The sequence below is a fragment of the Carassius auratus genome, unplaced genomic scaffold (genome assembly GCF_003368295.1).
Source record: "Carassius auratus strain Wakin unplaced genomic scaffold, ASM336829v1 scaf_tig00217097, whole genome shotgun sequence".
Taxonomy (NCBI): Eukaryota; Metazoa; Chordata; class Actinopteri; order Cypriniformes; family Cyprinidae; genus Carassius; species Carassius auratus.
In genome coordinates, this window is record NW_020528893.1 from 19678 (window position 1) to 40304 (window position 20627).

General features: G+C 38.1%; 1 protein-coding gene across 2 annotated transcripts in view; it reads right to left on the minus strand.

Annotated features, from left to right (window-relative positions):
* Positions 1 to 2747: 2747 nt before the first annotated feature.
* LOC113099992 (kinesin-like protein KIF26A) overlaps positions 2748 to 20627 on the minus strand; it is a 68982-nt gene continuing 51102 nt past the window's right edge. Inside the window, exons 6-15 of one of the 2 annotated variants that reach the window (XM_026264854.1) lie at positions 19754 to 19945; positions 18558 to 18651; positions 17562 to 17824; positions 16621 to 16804; positions 15421 to 15580; positions 14729 to 14891; positions 10776 to 13803; positions 9939 to 10129; positions 6412 to 6562; positions 2748 to 4243 (exon numbers count right to left, since the gene is read on the minus strand). In XM_026264854.1, coding sequence (XP_026120639.1) covers positions 4062 to 4243; positions 6412 to 6562; positions 9939 to 10129; positions 10776 to 13803; positions 14729 to 14891; positions 15421 to 15580; positions 16621 to 16804; positions 17562 to 17824; positions 18558 to 18651; positions 19754 to 19945 — 4608 coding nt within the window. In that variant the 3' untranslated portion in view covers positions 2748 to 4061. The remainder of the gene's footprint in view (positions 4244 to 6411; positions 6563 to 9938; positions 10130 to 10775; positions 13804 to 14728; positions 14892 to 15420; positions 15581 to 16620; positions 16805 to 17561; positions 17825 to 18557; positions 18652 to 19753; positions 19946 to 20627) is intronic. The other variant, XM_026264853.1, reaches the window with a different exon arrangement.

A 20627-nucleotide genomic window follows, 5' to 3' on the forward strand; every position in this document is an offset into this window, starting at 1 on the left:
AAGGCAGCACAAGCTTGTTGCTATTTGCAGAAAAAAATATGCTGATCTTGACCTGAATGAACTGTGCCATTAAAGCTGCTGACAGTCAATTGACACAAACAGTTTGGCAGAGGTCATATGACAAAGTTTAATTAAGATAGAGGGAATCTGTGCAAATACTCAGTTTGATGATGGGAAAATGAAATGGATCACTCCAGGCTATCTACAGAGGTTAATTTGCTCTGAAATTAGTCAATAAACCCCATTTCATCTGAGCTAGCGTGGCACAACAAACAGTAAAAATGACATATAGTCTCCTCTCCCAGGATGAGAAAATATTTTTCAAACTGTAAAGTCATAAACAATGTTCTATGATTTAAATGTGTGTTCTCTACCTTTCTGACTGTGGGATTTTTTTGTGGGATACTTTAATGCTCCTAAAGTAATCCATTTCTCTCTCAGTATATCTGGTAGCCCAACATGTCTGTTCGTTCACAAAGTGTTGTACAAAGAAGGAACATATCCTAGCCCAGTCTACACAGCAACTAAAAATGAAAATGAAAATGTTAAGACTATTACCGCAGGCTAGGCAAGGCTATATTCACAAATGGGAGTCACAGCAACCATTGCCATGTATTTGATGGACACGTGCTGCCTCTGATGGGATTAATGCAATAGGCGTGACAAGCGGCACACTGGCTCCTCACAACAAGGAGCAATTAACCCCGCTACTATTCACCCCTACATTTCAATGTGCCAGTAAAAGAAAGATACATCACCCTGTCACTGCTATGTGCCAATCACACTGTATACACCAATGCATACTCACAGTTTGGACCTGTCAATGCAGGAAATAAGCCTTTTTCATAGCAAATGACTTCTCATTGCTTGGTTCACTGCTTCAGATCCCCAATCAAGGTGTCACAGCAACCTCAATCATCTTACTAAAAATAAATGCATGCACTCTTTTCATTAACAGGCATGAGCAGGAAATATAAGCATCATTAACATGCAAAACAAAACACAAACCAAGGATCAAACCAAACTAAAAACAAACAAACAAACAAAAACAAAAAAAACATTAATTGTTTGCTTATTAGAGTGGAAGATTTATCAGAAATAATATAAATGAGTAATAATGGGTAATTAATGAGTAACACATAATAAAGAGTGTGTTGTTAGGATATTTATTATTCAATGCAACCTAACCACTTATTTCACATACTGATATTTGGCTAATGCTTCAGCCTGCAGAAACATGGTTGGCGTGTTTTTTTTCTTTTTTTTTTCTTCACCAGTGTCTGTTATGCTGTTTTTATTAGATTATTCATGCATTCTGTCATGAATCTCTAAATATTTTTCAATTTATGGTAGTTTTCAACATAAATGCAAGAAGTATAGCATTGTGTCAGAGGATGGAATTGAAATACTGCGGACTCCACCTCCATTTTGTCCATTTTTGTTGCACATATTCACAGGGTGACGAAGAACTCAATCACATTCAGAGCCTGGGGGTTGGACTGTCTGCTTTTGAACCTGCCCTCCCCCATCCATGTACGTAATGAACAGAGGAAGACAGATCAAGAATGAGACACATCAAAGGTTTTCACTGTAGGAGACCAACAATCGAGGGATATGCAGAACTTTAGGAATGGCAGATGATCAAATTCTGCAGTCTTTTCTGCGGGAACAGATTTGGTGTGCTTCTAGTCAGCAAATTTGACAGGGTCACTTGGTGACTCTCAGTGACACATTATGACATAAAGGACTAGATGTCTTCAGAGAGACTGATTAAAACATCTCGAGCCATTTGATGAGACCATCTGCTGAGCAGAACAGGAGAGAGCAGTTGGAATATCCCACCAATGGAATCACTCAAAGTGATTTTACCCTGTTGGGCTTTTGCAGCTCTCAGGTGTCTTCTGCGTCTATAGACTCACAATGCCCAAGAGCCTAAATGAATCACAAAGCCAGTATACCATCATTTATAGAGCTGAAAACCTAATGAAGATCAATCTGTGGTATGATTAAATTCTCAAATTTGTTTTGGCTCCAGCCATCTGTGGAGGAGCATCTTTTCATCGCCCCTGTGACCAGTAAAAAAATTAACAAGTCCACATTGGATGATTGCTTTAATGTCAAGTCGTCATTACCTTACACAGTCTCTTCTCCTGAACATGTGAGAAGGGATCTTGTTTATATGGTTGGTAACTTTTACTGTGTTACTATACTGAAATATTACATTATACATGACTATTTAAAAACTTCGGCTCTGTAAGTTTTTATAAAAGTTTTTGAAAGAAGTCTCTTAAAGTTAAAAATACAGTACAATCAGTTATAAAACATTTCTATTTTAATATATTTAAAATTGGTTTTAAAACGTTTATTCCTGTAATGGCAAAGTTGAATTTTCAGCAGCAACATTTCTTATTATAAATGAGAATATAAATCACAGATGACATTATTTTTGAAGTGTTATTGTTTGTTAGAAAGAAGACTTATGGAATACATTCAGCTGTTCTGTTTGGTTTGCTGATATTTATGTACAAAATATTGTATGTCATTTATACTCTGGCCTTTATAACAGAAGAGATCTTAATGTTCTTTAATGCAGAAAAATTAAATAGCCACACGAAGAATTATAAAGAGGAAACATTCTTTTTATTCATAACTTTATGTTAATGCAAACTTAAGAGTCTATACATGGTTTTTAAAAAGGATAAAAAACTGTACAATACAAAGCAGGAACACTGATAATGTCATATACATTGAAAAACTCTAAATGCTTGGCAAATCTGATAAATTTAAATTATTAGTAGAAATCAGAGACTACCATACAAAACAAAGAGGAAAAAAATAATTCATGCAGCAACTTGGAGAAAAAAGCTTGTGTCTTTTTTCTCTGTTTAAATAAAGAATCATTCAACAACAAAAACAATGAAATAATTTTAAGATGTAAAAAAATAGCCATGTTTCTATTTCAAACTCTTGCAAATCCCAATAATCTCTTCTGTTTGTTTCTTTATGAGAAACATCAGTCACACTTCTCTCCAGAGACACTTTAAGGATTAACATGACAAACAAAAATCATCAAACATTAGAGGCTGAAGATAAATCACGGGACACAGTGAGGATAAGGTCCTGTGCTGAGATGCTGTCAACAGATGATAGCCATTTGTATATTTGAACATATTCATTTTCAGTGTAAAAAGGCATAATCTTTTGAAGTTCAGGTAGATAGAGTGAATTCGTTTACCACGCTAAAAGAAACCAGCTTAACGCTGGATGTTGCATGATCAGAGAAGAACAGCCACATGCATACGTTACAGTATGACGCACACAGCACACACTGAAATTCATAAGTACAAACTCACTTCGGTTTGATGTCCTGAGAAGTGTTTGAGACAAGCTCTAATTTCTGATTTGCCACCAGCTGCACCAATCAGTTAAAGTAGTAGATCTGTATCAGAGAGCCAATCATTGTGCAGAGCGACTGTAACTAAATGAGACAGACGACAGTGCCACAGCTTCAGCATCTTTATCCAATCGAGTGACATCACATCTGTCAGGGGCAAGCACGTTTTTGCATTACGCTGAAGAAAAAAGTCAAATACTAAAAAAAGTTGAGTTCTAATTGTGGTCAATTATATATTAAAAAAGGCAATAATATGGGGAGTTTTCTTATTATTTTGTATTGTTTAATACTTAAAACTATATTTTACACACTTTAGCTCTTATAAATACACTATATGCTGCATTGCAATGCAAAATACTTTGTTTTTCAAAGTGTACTTGAGAAAGCATGTCTCAATACTAGCACCAATCATAAAGCAAAGATAGTTCTTGGGATTTTATTTATTTTTTACTTTAATTTTGGTTTAAGGCACTTCCTGGTTAAGTTTAACAAAGATCTCGGGAAAGGGACTCTTATCCTATCCAGTTTCTCAGCATTTCAGGGAGTTTCTAACCATGCTTATTCAATATCTTCACTTGTTGAAGGACAGTCTCAATCCCAGGAAAAAAAAAAAGATCTTGCCATAACTCACAGCTAGCTTCCAAACAACATCCTGTTTTGTTCTCTCCTAGACCTCCATCTCCTGTTGTCCACTCTGTCCTGGAATCGAGGGCACAGCGATATCGAAGCAGGTTTCCATCATCACACGAGACTTGCATAGGTTGACACAAAACTCCAGGTCTCCTGTGGCCTGTGCCAGAGCCTCCAGGTAGTCCTGCGACTCCTGGTCCAGATCAGGGTCCACATCAACTAATAGAAATAGGGAAAAAATGCAAACAAAGTTATTATTTAAAAACATAGGGATGCAAATGTAACATTTATTTTGACATTTAATTAAATTAATTAAATGTTAAAAATGTTTTGTATAAATGACAGGCCATGGTAGGCCAATTTAACATTCAAGTTTTGTAAAAAAAAAAAAAAAAAAAAAAGACAAACTAAAAATTCAACAATATGGACATTAAACAATTGAAAATATATACTGACTAAATGTACTTTTTGTAATGTTTATTCAATGAGTTACTTGACCACCACAATAACCAAATGTTTAAATTATCTTTATTTGAGTGACTTTTCTCCGTAAATAATAATTTGTGTGGTAAATTCATTTTTAATTTTATTCTGAATAATTCCTTTGAATGCAATCCTAATTAAAATATGTATACATATAAAAGTCAAGCAATCTCTAAAATAAATACACATATAGAAGCCACATTATTGTACTACGTAAAAAGGTTTGACTAGGTGATGTGCTATGCAGCCCTATTGATACACCTAGATTGATAGTTTTAACATTCAAGACATGAACAAACATCTCTGCATGTGATGGTTGGTTGGTGTGGGAGATGGGCTTGTAGAAACACCATCCTCATTTTACTGGGCTCTGAAGAGGGGCTGATTTATACAGCATGACAGCCCCAATCACAGCTTTACCCAGGACAGCAGTCACACATGAATGGTAAACATCACCTGGCCAGTGGGCAGGTGGTGATTGCAGAAGAGAAAAATAATACTTTATTGATTCAAGAACACACACAGGCACTCCTTCTCTCCATGTGCCTGCCATTTTCTCTACATTATTTCTATACATCCTGAGATTTTTCTCCCACATACTGTTTACAAAAGTGTTTCTTCTAACAAAGTGGAGACAGATACTTTGCAATATGATCAAGGTTGTTGTATTACTGCTTTGTAATATTTGTAATTCAAATACAGAATAAAAAAGACATACAGAATCAGCAGAGCTTTCTTTGCTGCTGGCAATGTTCTTTTTCATTCTCAGTAGAGTAAACAGTACTAATGACATAATTCAGCTTCATTTTCTTCAAATAATTGTCTTGCCCTGTTTGATATTGAAGGTCTTTACAAATGAATTTAAAAAAATTCTGAAATATTATAAGAAACTGAGACTAAAATCCTTGTCATTCTTATAAAGTCTGTGTCCAGAGTTAGTTCTTACAGTTTAAGCATTGAATGCAGTTACACAATTACACTTATATAAGCTAAACAAATCGTTTCACAGTTTACATTTATGGAGAATATTCTAGAAAGCCAATGTTATCCATTATTGTAATACATTGCCTCAGCAGGAATTAAAATTAGCCAAAGCTCAAGACATTTCTGTGAAGGCACCATTACCTCAGCATTTTCTTTTAAATCCTGTGGTACCAAGTTCAAACAGTTAAATTAAAGTCATAAAGGGAGCCATTAGTCTACATCACATTAGTGGGAAACTTATGCTGTGTAAGATTCATGGTAAAATTCATCATTCCTGACCTTGATGCATGGTAGAGTGTCACAGTAAAAATGCCAAAAAAAAAATCTCTTTTTGGCTAAAAGCTTGTGAAATTTGTAGCGTTTATACCACACCACTAAGTTCCGTGAATAATATTTTTGTGTAATACTTGATAATATTCAGTGTCACATAAATTAGAGGTTTTCAAATTGAGGTCAAAGGGGCCACAAGTGGGCCAGTGGAAATTTGCATCAACGAGGCAAGTTAACTTGAGATGTTAAATATGCTTGACACAAATTTTCAGCTTTTTAAAGTCATAAATCATGAAATTAATCACATTTATTTTGTTCTATTGATAGACCTAGTTTTTAAACAATAAATAGATGCAAAAAACACTGTATAAGGTACATTTTCTTAATATATATATATATATATATATATATATATATATATATATATATATATATATATATATTGCTTTGGATTTAGTGCAGTAACAGCAAGATGTAATTTTGTATACAATCATGTGTAGATGGATCATACAATAAAAAATTTTTTTGTCATACTTTTAAAAGAGTATCTTTCATTAAGGGAAGGCCATTTTTGATATTCATTAAAATAGATAGCATTTGAAAACCACTGACACTGACACAACCACTGACAATAATACTTGGGAACTTACATTCTCCCATCCATTTGCTGGGGTCCAGCATGAGATGAGTCTTGGCGTCCTCTAGCTCCTTTTTCAGCTTCTCGTGATTGGCTCTTAGCTCCCTGATCTGCTGTTGCCTCTTCTCCAGCATCCTAAGGCGGGCGTTAAAATACTGCAAACCCTGCAAGTGTGGAACAGCAGTGTGAGTTGCTTACAGTCAACCACAAATCTCTTGCCCCTATTACATGCACCTACTAGACTATGTGTGGCTGTCCTCAAGGCATTGCAATTTAAAGTGCAATGGCTTAAGCTGAATTGATTCGATGCTCGTAACCTGTACAGAGGATTTAGGTCCTCAGCCCTTTGGTCAGATTATTAGGGCCAAGCTAGAAAATAAAATTAGCATCCAGGTTAAACAGTAGCTGGTCTTCTAGGGGCATGTTTGCTTAAGTGATTAAAAAGAAAGATCATGTTCATGAGGAACCTGTTACTGAAAGGTTGAATTACAGTATAGATTACCCTCCTCTTATAATGTGTATTGTGTCAGTACCAGGTGGCCATTAGAAAGTAAATGAAAATGCAAAAATAACAATTTCTTTTCTGCAAATATCTCAGGTTTGACAACTACATATCTAGGTAAAACACGTTTTTATGCTATGCCAACTGCAAACTGAATTGTATTTTTACAAAACAGAAATAAACTTAGCAGTTATACAAATCCCTACCCACATACATACATATTCACATAAAACAAGAGGATGAACAGCTTCAACTTCATGAGCATCTGCCAGACTCTAATATGCGAGCTGAGATCATTTTTTCTTAATTGAAAATAAATCAGAGCTTCATTCGACTGAGTTAATGTCTTTTCCTCTCGTCTTCTCCACACAATTGCCTGTGTGATCAGGGTTAGAAAACTCACAGAGAAACAGTTAATGACCCATAGACATTCTGTGTGGAGTGGGCTATAAAGACCGATCAGGCGGGCCACAGATTGTGGAGCCACACCTCATTCATCACAGGCACCCCTGACCCCTCCCCAATGCTCTCTCTCTTTCTATCTCTCTCACCATCTCTTCCTCTCTCTGGAGAGACCTTAGCTAATCTCACTTCTTTCTGTCCTACAACACCAGTCATCCCTGTCTAACTAAAGCTATCAGTCCAATCTAAAATCAATTAGCCAACATAAGTAATTGTCACAGAGATAAGCTTCATTCCTGACAACTGTACTTGTCACAAGATGTGAGAGAAACATCAGAATTTCATGATAATTTATGATACTTTTAAGGAGAGGAGGACAGTAACCGAGTACATTTACCTGAGTATTGTACTTAAAGGGATGGTTCACCCAAAAATGAAAATTTTATCTTTTATCTGCTTACCCCCAGGGCATACAAGATGTAGGTGACTTTGTTTCTTCAGTAGAACACAAATATTTTTAACTCAACCCTTTGCCATCTGTTAGTCTTATAATGGAGGTAAATGGGAATCACAGCTAAAAAAAAAAAAAAAAAAAAAAAAACATACATAAAACATAAAACCAAATGAAACCCTGTGGCTTGTGACGATACATTGATGTGTAAAGAAACAAAACGATCAGTCTGTGAAAGAAACTGAACAGTATTTATAAAGTTTTTTATTTCTGATTCACGCAATGGCCAAACTGTTTGAACTCTAGGCACGTCCTCCTGAGCATGTTTTCAAGCAGGCGAGTGAGACGTCTTCTTCTTCTTGCTTTATGGCGGATCGCAGATGTATAAGTGCATTACCACCACCGATCTCTCAAGTGGACATTGACACTCCTAATTGAGTTTATTATTATTATTATTACAATTTATTTAAAAAGGGACCATGTACAATTTTAAAGGGGTCATATGATGGGATTAAAGTGTTATAAGGTCTCGGTGCATAAAGAAGATCTGTAAAGTTGCAAAGACTACAGTCTCAGATCCAAAGTGATTTTATTTATCAAAGTTAAGACTCCACATCCCCCAAAAAACAACTCATTCAAACACACCCCCACGTGTACGTCACTATGTGGAAATATTTGCGTTTGCGTAATGCCGCCCAAATGTTCACACAAAGAAAGAAGGCATGGTTTCAGTAACCGCAGTTAGTGTTGAAGCAGCCATGTTAGGGAGATGTTGTCTGTGTCTAGGCAAAAGCAAAAGCACTTTATTTGGTCTTCTGAAAGTAGATGTATTTAGGAATATTTAAGATTACTTACAACAGAACAGCAACGCATTTTTTTCACAACTGTTTCGTGAACCTAGGAGAGGGGGTAATTCTGACTTTGCTACAACTTGGCTCTTCTGAATCAGCTACTGAATGTTTTGTTATTAGATTAAGAATTTGCTATTGACTGTTAAGATGTAGAGTTTTGTGCGTTGCATGTGTGTGTGTGTGCTTGTGTGTGAGAGAGAGAGAGTCACATCACAGTGGAGTCAGTTGTCTTAACCATCCGTGGCTAGTGTACTGCAAACCCATACAAGCTTCATTACTGTGTCTGTCATGCGACTCTGTTTCCCCTTTCAGGCTTGAACTGATGGTAAAACTAAGGACATTACCAACTGTCTTTAGATTTATTTTGAAAGATGAAGCTCACGATTGTGGAAAGGGGCATTACATTTCTGACGAGTGCTTGCAGTGTTCGGCCAATCACAATGAACTGGGTCGGTTGGCCAATCAGAGCAGATCGGCGCTTGTCAGAAGGAGGGACTTTGTAGAAAATGACACGTTTGAGAGAGGCGGAGCATAGAGGACATACAGTAATGTACAGTATTAGAAAAACTATGTGTTTTTTGAACATTAAAGCATGTCAACATATTCTGTAACACAAAATAAACAAAATAGTGAACTTTAAAAAAGAGCATTATATGAGTTCTTTAACATAAATGTTTCAATTTCATTTGTTGTACCGAATTTAGCCAATGACAAATTTTCATCCACAGTCCCTTGGCAGGTAAACAGAAAAATAAAACAACAAACACATACATCTGTAGGACAGATTGTAGATAGTGTGTCGAAGGTCCATTTGAGAGATAGGTGGTGGTAATGCAACATAAAGCAAGAAGAAGAAGAAGAGGATGCCTCACGTACCTGCTTGAGAATGCGCTTAGGAGGACACACTCAGGAGAGATCTAAGAGTTTGGAAATTGCATGAATCAGAGGTAAAAAACATTATAAATACATACAGTTTATGCATAGACTGATTGATTTGTGTCTTTACAAAACAATCTATCGTCATGAGCCACAGGGTTTAATTTTGTTTGTGTATGTGTTATTATTTTTGCATTGTTTGTTTGAGCCATGATTCCCATTCAACTCTATTATAAGACTGACAGACTGCAACGGTTTGTGTTAAAAATCGTTGTTTGAGTTCTAGTGCAGAAACAAGTACAGTTTCACTGTACACTTGGTTCAAATATGGATGAATAGAGTAGATGTGTGCACACACTACCAGAGAACACTTACTAAATTAACCAGAATGAGACTGAATTCAGTGATAAGCATACAAACAGCATAGAATGCACTTATCAGACGTACTGTCTTCTTACCTCTGTCAACCCTTCTTTGCGTCTCTGAAATCGTTCCACATCATCAATTTCGTACACTTTGATCTCGAAGGGCTCCTTCATAGCACCCCCCATTGGAGGCAGATCGACCCACTGGCCTGCTGCACCAACCTTCCTGCCCAGAGAAGAGGTGTCTGGCAGAGGAGCAGGAATCAGACGGCGTCGCTGCAGGCCTGGAGGAGTCACACAGGGTAATGCTCTTCATGTGGGCCGGATATGAACAGCAGAGTTTGTTGGGATGCTTTTAAATATGTATGAGGCTTGTAAGTGGTTACAGGATTTAAAGCAAAAATTATTGTTGGGTAAATGCAGATTAAAGAATAGGGTAAATGCAAATTAAACACCAGATATGCATTATAACATTGGGTTCATAAATTTAAATGGCCTAAATAGACTGACTGGTTAGACAGGATGCTTTACTAATATTTACTGTCCTGGTGGAATCTTAGGTAAAAGCCATAGAGTACTGTGCAACAACAATGGTCTTTATGTCAGACTGTATGAAACATCATAGTGGAGATTTTGGCCCCATTTGTCTCCAATGACTGCTCGTAGGGACAGTTATACTAGAACACTGTGATGTAAACATTGGCTAAGACACTCAATTTAAAGGTGAGGATGGAAATAATACTTTTTAGGATGGAAATAATAAGCAATATTTTTGGTCCTCATTATCATAGTCTAGATACATTACAACACGTATTACAACAACCTTTAATGTAATACCAATTTTCCATTCTAACCTTTGAAGGCCATATAATAAATACTGAATTGATCACCATTAAATAGCGCCCTGAGTGGTTTCCCAGTAAAACTCACCATTAGATCTCTTTTTGGGAGATTTTGAGGCCTTTGTTCGACTGGACGTGGACACTCCACTCTCACTCATGGAATCATGGGCAGAAGATGCACTCCCTGTGGTTTCACTGTCCCTGATCATGCTCTCATAGCCACTGCTGCCACCACTGTGATAAAAAAGTGCAGTGCGCCCCATGGCAGGAGGCAGTTCACCACTTAGTACACTGCTGTTGTCACTACCGTGACCACTACTATAGCGCTGAGGACGGCGAGGGGCTGTGATCTTGCTGTAAGGAGAAGGCAAATGAGCAGCCAGTGGAGTCTCACTGGAAGTTCTGGCATCATTGCTGCCATCTGCTTGGTCAGAGCCCCTGAGGTGTTTCTTGGAACTACCAACTGCTAATTCACTGACCCGGCTGTTGGCTGCACGAATCGCTTGCTTTGTGCCCATAATAGTACCCCTTCCTTGTTTAGTATTGGAGCTTGTGACAGAGCGTGTTGGGGGCTTTCCAGTTGGAGGTAGACTGGTGTTCCGAGCAGCTGAGACAGCAAGGAACTTGGTGGAGGAGCTAAGAGACTTTGAACCAGTACTCAACAAGGTCTTCCCTTTGTTGCCATTCCCGACAATGGATCTAGGAGTTATACTGGCTTTTATCTGTCCAAGCTTACAAATTCCACTAGTAGATGGAGGGGAAGTAATGGTTGGTGTAGATATTGAACAGGGTGTCCCAGGTTTTGGCACCATTTTAGCAGATTTGCCAGTGCTACTGATACTGAGATTACTGTTTTCCCTTGATGTTATTGGTTTGGAACTCACAGAGGTTAAACTGTCAAACCTTTCAAGCGACAAAAGACTACCAAAATGCCTTCCATTGTCTCCTTTAGCACTATGTGTTCTGAGACTAGAAGCTGTCTTCAGGCTGGAGGACTTAAAGCTAAAGGATTCCCCTCTAACTCGAACTTCAAAGTCCTCCTCAGAAACCGATGCTTTGGAGGAAGACAATCTTGTTCCATCATTACCTACAGACTTTAAGGCACTAGGAGACAACAAAATGCGTGTTCTCTGGTCGAGGCTTGACTTTCGGACAGGTGGAGCAGGGGGTGACATGCTTCCGGACTTAGGGAGCATACTACCCTTCTGTCCATTAACTCTCTTTCCTAAGGATGAGAATTTCAGGCTACCAGTTGTTTGAGAGGCATCATTACCCCATTTCATCTCAGAGGAGCTATGGGACACTGAGACCATGCCAAGAGTGGTGGCTCCTCTCCTGAGCTGAGGCATCTTGCTCAGGTCCCCTTTCTTAACACTTGACTTCTCACAACCATCCACAACCCTTTGAGATGTGGACGATACATGCATTTTAGGAGGACGAGGTACACTGTTGCTATTCCCGCTTGTCTTTCTGGATGCAATTCCACTCGTGCCATTTTTCTGTTGCTTGCTAACAGAGCTAAACTCAGAATTTCTGGCTGAGTGTAGCCCACTACTAGTGTGGGTCCATTGTTCTTCTATTCTGCTACCTTGGTGTTGTAGCTCATGGCTGTAGCTAATACTAGAAGTTGCAGTTTGGGTGCTCTTTCTAGGGAGTGTAGAAATGTATGAGATCTGGGCAGACTGTGAGGTCATGAGTCTATTAGATCTTATTGACTTTGGACCACCAAGGGATGCTTTGGTACTGTCGTGAGATAGAGGGCACTTAGATATGGACAATTTGTCAATGGTTGCAGAATATTCTTGTTCTGAAAAGCAAATTCCACTGTCACCCAGTGGAATATTCGTTCTTTGTTGGGAGAAAGACTCAGTGTGTAAACCACCAGGTAAATCCATCATGGAGCTGCTGACTGGTCCCTTGCGCACTCCCTTTGATGGCTCATCACTACTTGGGGTACAAATATCTGTCTTGCAAGACAAGGACCCAACTGAAGAGCATGCAGTTGCATGACCAGCTGTAAATTCCTCCTGTGTCTTGGAAGTAGCACCTTGGTTTAGCTGGGACCTGTTCATCTGACATGTGTATGCGTCAAATTCATCGTTGATGCTGCTGATAATGCTAACAGGCCGTGAGTGAGATGCCAGGGCCTGCAAAGAGCAGTCTGGGTTGAAGTTAATGATGCTGGATGGTCTCCCATTGTCTGGAACCAGACTAGCAGGTAGCTCTTCAACCACCGTAAACACCAGCTCATCCTCTCCATTGAGCTCCACAGGCTGCTGCAGTGTAACTGTAGTCCTTAAAACATCCCTATCGAGGCACCTGTTCCTCAGAGTAGCACGTAGATGGCTTACTTCCATAGGACTTCTACTGAGGTGATGGGATCTGTCAGTAATTGGGGAGTCATTGCGTTCTCCCTGCCTTAGGGCTTGCTGGCTCATACCTACTGGAGGTGTCCGTGTGGCTAAGCCCCACTCGGTATTCAAAAGTGAGGTCTTTGAAATGTTCTGCAAGGATGAAGAGGCATTGGGATTTTGAATAAGTCCTCTACTAAAAACTTTCTCTCTCACAACAGGTTCTGAATCTTGTCTTAAAGTAGTGTTAATTTCAGATGCTGCCCCATGTTGCAGGTATGCAGGCTTTTGTAGAGTACACTTGGCAGTACTGTTTGATACAGAAGCCCCTTCTGATGCTTTTTCCATGCCACTTTTGGAGGCCGTCTGTTGGCCTTTTCCTTCACTGGTGAAACTAGATGTGCTCTCACTGCCATCTATACACTCAAGCCGTTCCTGTAACTCTGCAAAGGTGTTGCATTTGAGGTGGTCCCCATCAGAATTAGGTCCCTCTTTTACACGCTTCTTGTTCAGAGAGGGAATGATAGGAACAAATGCAGGGGGGCCTTCATTGTCGCTGAGTTCACGATCAGAGATAGGGGTCCCACCAGGCCCCACATAAATCACTGTATCACATGAGTGCTCACTGCTGGAGGAGTAATCTGGGTCACTGGATAACATTGCAGGATGGTCTGGGTCAAGAGCCACAGTCCGAGGGTAGAAGGGTCTCCGTCTGATGTGTCCTTCTTCACAGGAGCTTTCCCCTCCAGAGGAACTTGATGCATACTGAACAAAATAACATACCAAACTGACTTCAATATATCTTTGCAGACAGCTCTTTTAAAACATATATATATATTCAGAGAGACATCCCTTCACGAAACAGCATGTAATATCAACAGAGGTGAAATGTGCATACCAAAGGAGAAGCTAAAATAGTTTTCAATACTATGCATATGTTAGAAGGAAAGTATTTTTTTAGGTCTATAAAATGTTAATATATTCTGTCAAAACAGCTTAATTGTGGTGAAAATTGTCTCTGTGATGGGAAAGGTTACATGCTGTTCTCCCTCTGGATCAAATGCATTGAATACATTTGTTGATTACATGACATAGGTCAAAGAGAAATGTTGCAGTTAAATTATCACTGTAACATTTGTTTCTCTGATAACTCACTATTTAAATTGTGAATAATTCTGATGAATAAAAGCCAAAATGTAATTTAAGAAAATTACAGTCCTGACCTACTGATTAATGTATAAAGACAAGAAAAAAATGTAGACAAAAAGCTGATAAATATATATATATATATATATATATATATATATATATATATATATATATATATATATATATATATATATATATATATATATATATATATATATATATATATTTAGCAAATATCATACTGTCACTGTACCAAAGTCAAAATAAATTTTCCAAAAATATATATATTAAAAACAATCTGGAAAATATTATTGTTAATTCAAATAATTATAATATAACTACTAAGCATTTTCACAATAAATAGTGGTCCAAAACATCTTTTTCTCTTTTTCATTTTTTACTTTTAGAATGGTTTATTGCAGGACTTTCTGCCTTATATGATCTTGGTACCATGACTTTAGTGTCAATTATTTTTTAAAGAACTATGACTACAAAAGCATACACTATTCAAATGATCAATATATCAGTTTGAATCACAAACCTTGGATTTCTTCTTTCTCATGCGGTGAATACGGGAGGCAAGCTGCACAGTGGTGAGAGATTCCGCATAATTGGCTGGCGAGTCAGAGATGTGGGCGATCATGGTGGTTCTACAGTTGATGTTGCCCAGCGTTTCCCTCAGCAGCATGGTAAGCTTGCTGTCTCTGAATTATACATCAAAAAATATTCTTGTTAGCCAAAAAGGAAGATAGGCTTTACAACTGCCTTTTCCCTCTAGCATCATTGAGAGGTTGTCTTAAGATAGAGGATTATGAGTCATCCTTGAATAAAAAGAATCCAAAGAAAATGATCCTTACTTTCTGGTGACCTGATTTGGAATGTTTTTATTTTACTCAAAATATTCATTTTCTCTGCTCATGTCACTGTATTTACTATCCCACCTTCCGGTGAGTATTTCTTAATTTCCTTTCAGCATAAATCTGCTCCTCCCTGACCCACATTCCTATGAATAGGCCTACATACTACCTCAAGTCCAATTCACTGTGGCTGGTTTCTCCTCCTGCAAAGCTGGCTAATTGGCTTCATTGATCTGAGGAGGGTGAGAATGAAACCCTTGCAGATGCAGATCAGGAGGACTCAATGTGTGCTCAGAGACACATTACCACTATTAACAGAGATATATCATCTCCCACTATTGGTTTATATTGATTTATTGAACCATAAAACACTTACCTGTATGGCACATGCTTGGCTCCATTGGCCAAAGCTAGGATGACATTTCCAAGGGCACCCAATGACAGACACTGGCCTCTTCCTCCATCTCGCGTTTGACTCAAATCAGACTCACAACTGCCCAAATCCAGAAGATGCAGACGGCTACGACTCCCAGACACTGTAAAGTTATGCACAGCATGTTAAAACAGAAATTGACTCCCAATGTTGAAGCCTCTTTGGGCTTAAAATCCCATTTAAACACAACCTACGAATGCTGTAGTTGCCCTGCACATTAAGCTGAAAGAGAAGAAAGTATTTTATCATCAAAAAGGACACAGGTACCACACATCACAGTGTTGCAGGGGACCTTATAAGACAGCAGTTAGATATAGGATCTCTGCTAGGTAAGTGGTGATTCAATATCCTTGGCAGTCCATCAAACAGCAAGCAATAAAAGTAAGTACAGCTAGTTAGATTACAGACCCATGTAGGTCACTAGAGTAAAATTCATTCAGCTTTATTACAGAAGATGCATTTATTTCACACTGAGATGGAGGCCATTAACCTCACGTCGGAAGGATTTACAAAGCCAGCGCTAGGAACCGAAACCCTCTGTGGAGCGGGAATGCAAACGAGCTTCTCATTTCATGCTGGGCTCTATAAACATCTCTGCAGAAGAGACTCCAGCCTCATTATATATTAAAATCTATTCTGGCTAGTGTCAATGGCCAGAACTAAGCCTGTATTGCAGCGATGGGAGCGCGATGCTAATGATCATTCTAATGTTGACATGCTGACTTGACAGGATGGCTACGCCCAGTAATGAAAATGTGCTAACCATTCTTGTTAGCATTCTCATAAAGCCGTTATCAGCGGGACTAAATTGAGGTAACTGATACTCTCTGTGAACATGGAGAGCATGATAATGGAAAAGTCAGGTATCGGCCGCCCTCAGTAACAGTCTTCTCAAAATACTAATGATGCATGAAGATATATGATATGAATTCTCAGACAGTTATAAGGTGGTATAACTTAATCTTTGAGGTGGAGGTAGATAGCCTTTAAAGTTGTTTTATTTTGAGCCCTGGAATTTAAGGTATGCCTGTTCAAAATACTATTTTAGCATTTCTTCTAAACACTGAAAGTATTCTGTCATAAATATCACATTTCAATAAGGCTTTTCTAAGTAAATGTGAAAATGAGCATAGTAAGACATACTTCCTGTTTTGGTGCTCTTCTCCATACGGTACTGGGAAATGTGTAGTGTGAAGAGCATGTGAGAATTCCGGCGGTCCTCTTCCTTACAGTCAGATCTGCTGGTGCTGCGTGCTGCCAGAGCTGCATCCAGGAAGAATGCTGCCCTCTCTGCAGAGTATGCCCGCAACTCGCTCTGGTTCTGCAGCTGGACACATTTTAAAGTTAGAGTGAGACACAGAGATTAAGAAAGAGAATTGAGACAGAAGCAATTTGATGTTGATTAATTAGATTAAATAATATTTCCATTTGACAGTAGTCAAAGACTGGTGACTTGTGATTACTGTATACTACCTTTCAAACATTTGGGATCAGCATGATTATTTTATTAAATAAATTAATACATTATTTGGCAAGGATCCATTGATCAAAAGTGACAGTAAATACATTAAGAATGTTAAAAAAAATATATTTTTTTAAAAATGCTGTTCTTTTAAGCTTTGTAATCATCAAATAATTCAGATTTTTTAATGATTTTTCACAAAATATTAATTAGCACAACTATTTACAACTTTGATAATAATATGAAATGTTTATTTTTTTAAGATTTCTGAAGAATTCTGTGAAACTAAAGACTGAAAAAACAGTAAATTAATAAATAACATGTATTTATAAAAAATTAAAATTCTACATTATTTATTTTAAAATTTAAAAATTGTAATAATATTTCCCAATATTACAATTTTTACTGTATTTTTAATTAAAGAAATGCAGCCATAATGAGCATGAGACTTTTGAACATTAGTGTATATAAAAAAGACATAATTAGGTGACACATTATATTTAATATTTTCAATATTTTTATCTAAAAACCTAATTTGTCTATTTAATCTATTCCCTGGGAATCAAACCCATAACCTTGGTATTGCTAGCACCATGCTCTATTATTGACAAACTCTATGTACCTGTGATCCACAGACCGGATCCTCTCGCAGGGAAATTCCTGCACCCTGACTGTCCTGGGAAGTCCCTGTGGAAAAGTCAGCCAACAGGTCTCGCAGCACCTCCTCCCTGCCACAGATTTCCACAGCAGACACGCGGATGGAGAAACGTGTGCCAGCTTTCTCTTTCCTTTCCTCGATGAGCTTGAAAAGCCAAGAGATAGCACAGGGTGCCGCACCCAAGCTCTGTGTAGAGCTGTCCCTGCCGATCATTGTGTAGCTTTTGCCTGTGAAGTAAAAAAAAACAAAAAAAAACTGGCTATTGATAATGAGGGATATAACCAAATTAATTTTGATGACTGGGTACGTGAGGAAGACAATACTATATTATGTTTTAACTGTCCTTACATGATTAATGTGAAACTTGACAGGAAAAAGGGAGCAGCGTTTGTCAACATAGACATGATAAAAATTACACTGTCAACTGATTAACTTAGCTTGACTTAACTAAATAATGATATAAGAGCAGGTCTATAATAGGATTTGTGTTAATAATAGTACTATGTAAAACACCCCTAAGCTAATCAAATTAACCCACAAGGATGTTAGTCATGAGAGAAAATTCCACGCTAAAGCAGAGGAATTGAACAGCTAAGCTAACTATGGGGGATTGAAGCAGCACGGTGGGAGGCACACAGACTCTCACAGTGAGGGGCTGATCAACAAGAGAGTAGGACAGAGAGAAACTGAGAAACGCTTTTCAAACACAAAGTGTAAAATGAGGGGACTTTGTGTTCAACAAACCGCTATTAATGCTCAAACACATATGCCCTCACCGCATTTTCCCGGCCTCCTTGTTAGGAGGTTTCCAATCCAGCCAAAACAGTGTATTTTGTGGGGCGATTTCCTTTTCACCTCATGTGACTGAAGGCTACTCCATCAAAAATACATTCTGAACAATGCATTATTATAAAGTTAATACCTGTCAAATATGGGCTACTTGAATAGAGGTTTACTAACCGAGGTCGGCTTGACCAAAACAGAAGATGCAGCCATCTGCCCCGTTAACCGCAGACTGGATAACCTCCGCCACTGTCCCCGAGCAGACCTCCGCCTGAGGACACAAACCCAGATTTAAACACCGACTCAAACTGTTTTATTAGTTGTGCATACAGTATTTATATTCAGACGGACAGATAGATTGACAGACAAACTCAAGAATGACAGACAAAAGGATTGGACAGTAGATTCATTTTATATAATATAATATACGATTCATATATTCATATGATTCGACAGATTCATATAATGACAGACTGGCACAATGATAGGCAGGACATCAGACAGACAGATGGACACACAGATATATAGTTAAAACAGTAGAATGACAGAATGATAGATAGAAGGATCAGACAGAGACAGAGACAGAGACAGAGATAGAACAGAAAGACAGACAGACAGAGATAGAACAACAGACAATGCAACAAACAGATATGCAGACAGAAACAGACAGAAATACAGAGCAACAAACAGACTGATAGCTATAATAACAGACAGACTAACAGACAGACAGAGATAGAATGGCAAATAGAGAGCGACAGACAGAAAGATAGACAGAAGGATAGACCCTTGCAAACTTGATCCTTGCTCATCCTTGAAAACTCCCCAAAGAGAGTCAGAATACAGTAAGGACAGAGATAAAGATTTCAAACCCTGGAATTATATGTGTGTGTATTTTGCAGTTTGAGGAAAGCTTCGACAGTGTTGTTGTAAGAACCACCTCTGATGTGTGCTCGCTCAAAGCCTCTTTTGTTCTGAACAATGTGGGGTAGTCATTGATCATCAGACCTGATGTTTCTAGGACAGGAAACCCAAAGACTCCAAACTCCCAAAGAGTTTAGGAGGAAGGAGAGAAAAGAGCAATGCTATCTTTTCCTCTGAGACCCCTTCAGGCGCTGTGGGCTAGGAACGATAACCCCAACTCACCAACCCAAACCTTTTATCTATCTCGCAAATCTACCTCCCTTATGCACTGCTTTGATCTCAGCACGGATGTCCTGCCTGTTTGACATAAGTTCTGTGAAGATTTTGTTCAAAATAAAATTATAAGTACAGACGGGAAATAGAAGATAGCTCCTTGGTGTAACTTGTAAAATGCTTGCTTTTATTAACCTGATAGCAAAACATTTTTTGAAGCATTTATATCATTACTGTACCTGTGAAGCATCTTGGGTAAAGACGGCATCAAAGGTAAACATCTTTGGGGCGGTGGCAGAAGTGGAGCGTGTGGAGGTGGGCGGCTCACAAAAGGTCAGCTGTTTCTTATGGCTGTCTACCTTGAGAAAGGACATGGATTCTGAGGTGTCTCGCAATCCTTTGGCAGGGCATATTCTCACCATTACTTTCACCTGCAAAGCACACAATTATATTCATATCACAATTATTTTCCTACATCATTTTATTTGTTATTTTATTATGTTTTTTCTTTCTGATTTTGCTTCTGAATTCAAAGCATACAGCTGTAATTGCACACTACCAGGCTCCCACCCACTAATTCACACAATTATTAAGTGGTTTGAGAATAATGTCTTTCAGTTTCCTGGCAAATAATTCCCCTCATACTAGCAAAGTTGAAAGCATGTAATCATCAAAAGCCCTTCTGCTCCCACACAGGGGACATCCGGCTGGAAAGTGTGTCTGGATTCAGAAAACAGACCAACCATATTCTGACTCGACACTTTATAAACATGTAATATTAACAAATACTTTACATAATATATATATCATGCTTTCCATGAAAATATTAGTAGTAGTAGCAGCAGCAGCAGCAGCACAACTGTTCTCAATATTGATGATGATAATAAAAGTTTCTTGAGCTTATTAAAATCAGTTTATTAGAATGATTTCTGAACAATTTGATGCTGAAGACTGGAGATTTGCTGAAAATTCAGCTTTGCCATAACAGGAATAAATTAAATTTTAAAATAGATTAAAATTAGGTACTTAACACAAAGGATGGATGCAACATCTATTCCTTTTTTACAGTCATAAACATGAATGATAGCAAAGCGAATCATGACTGAGGCAGAA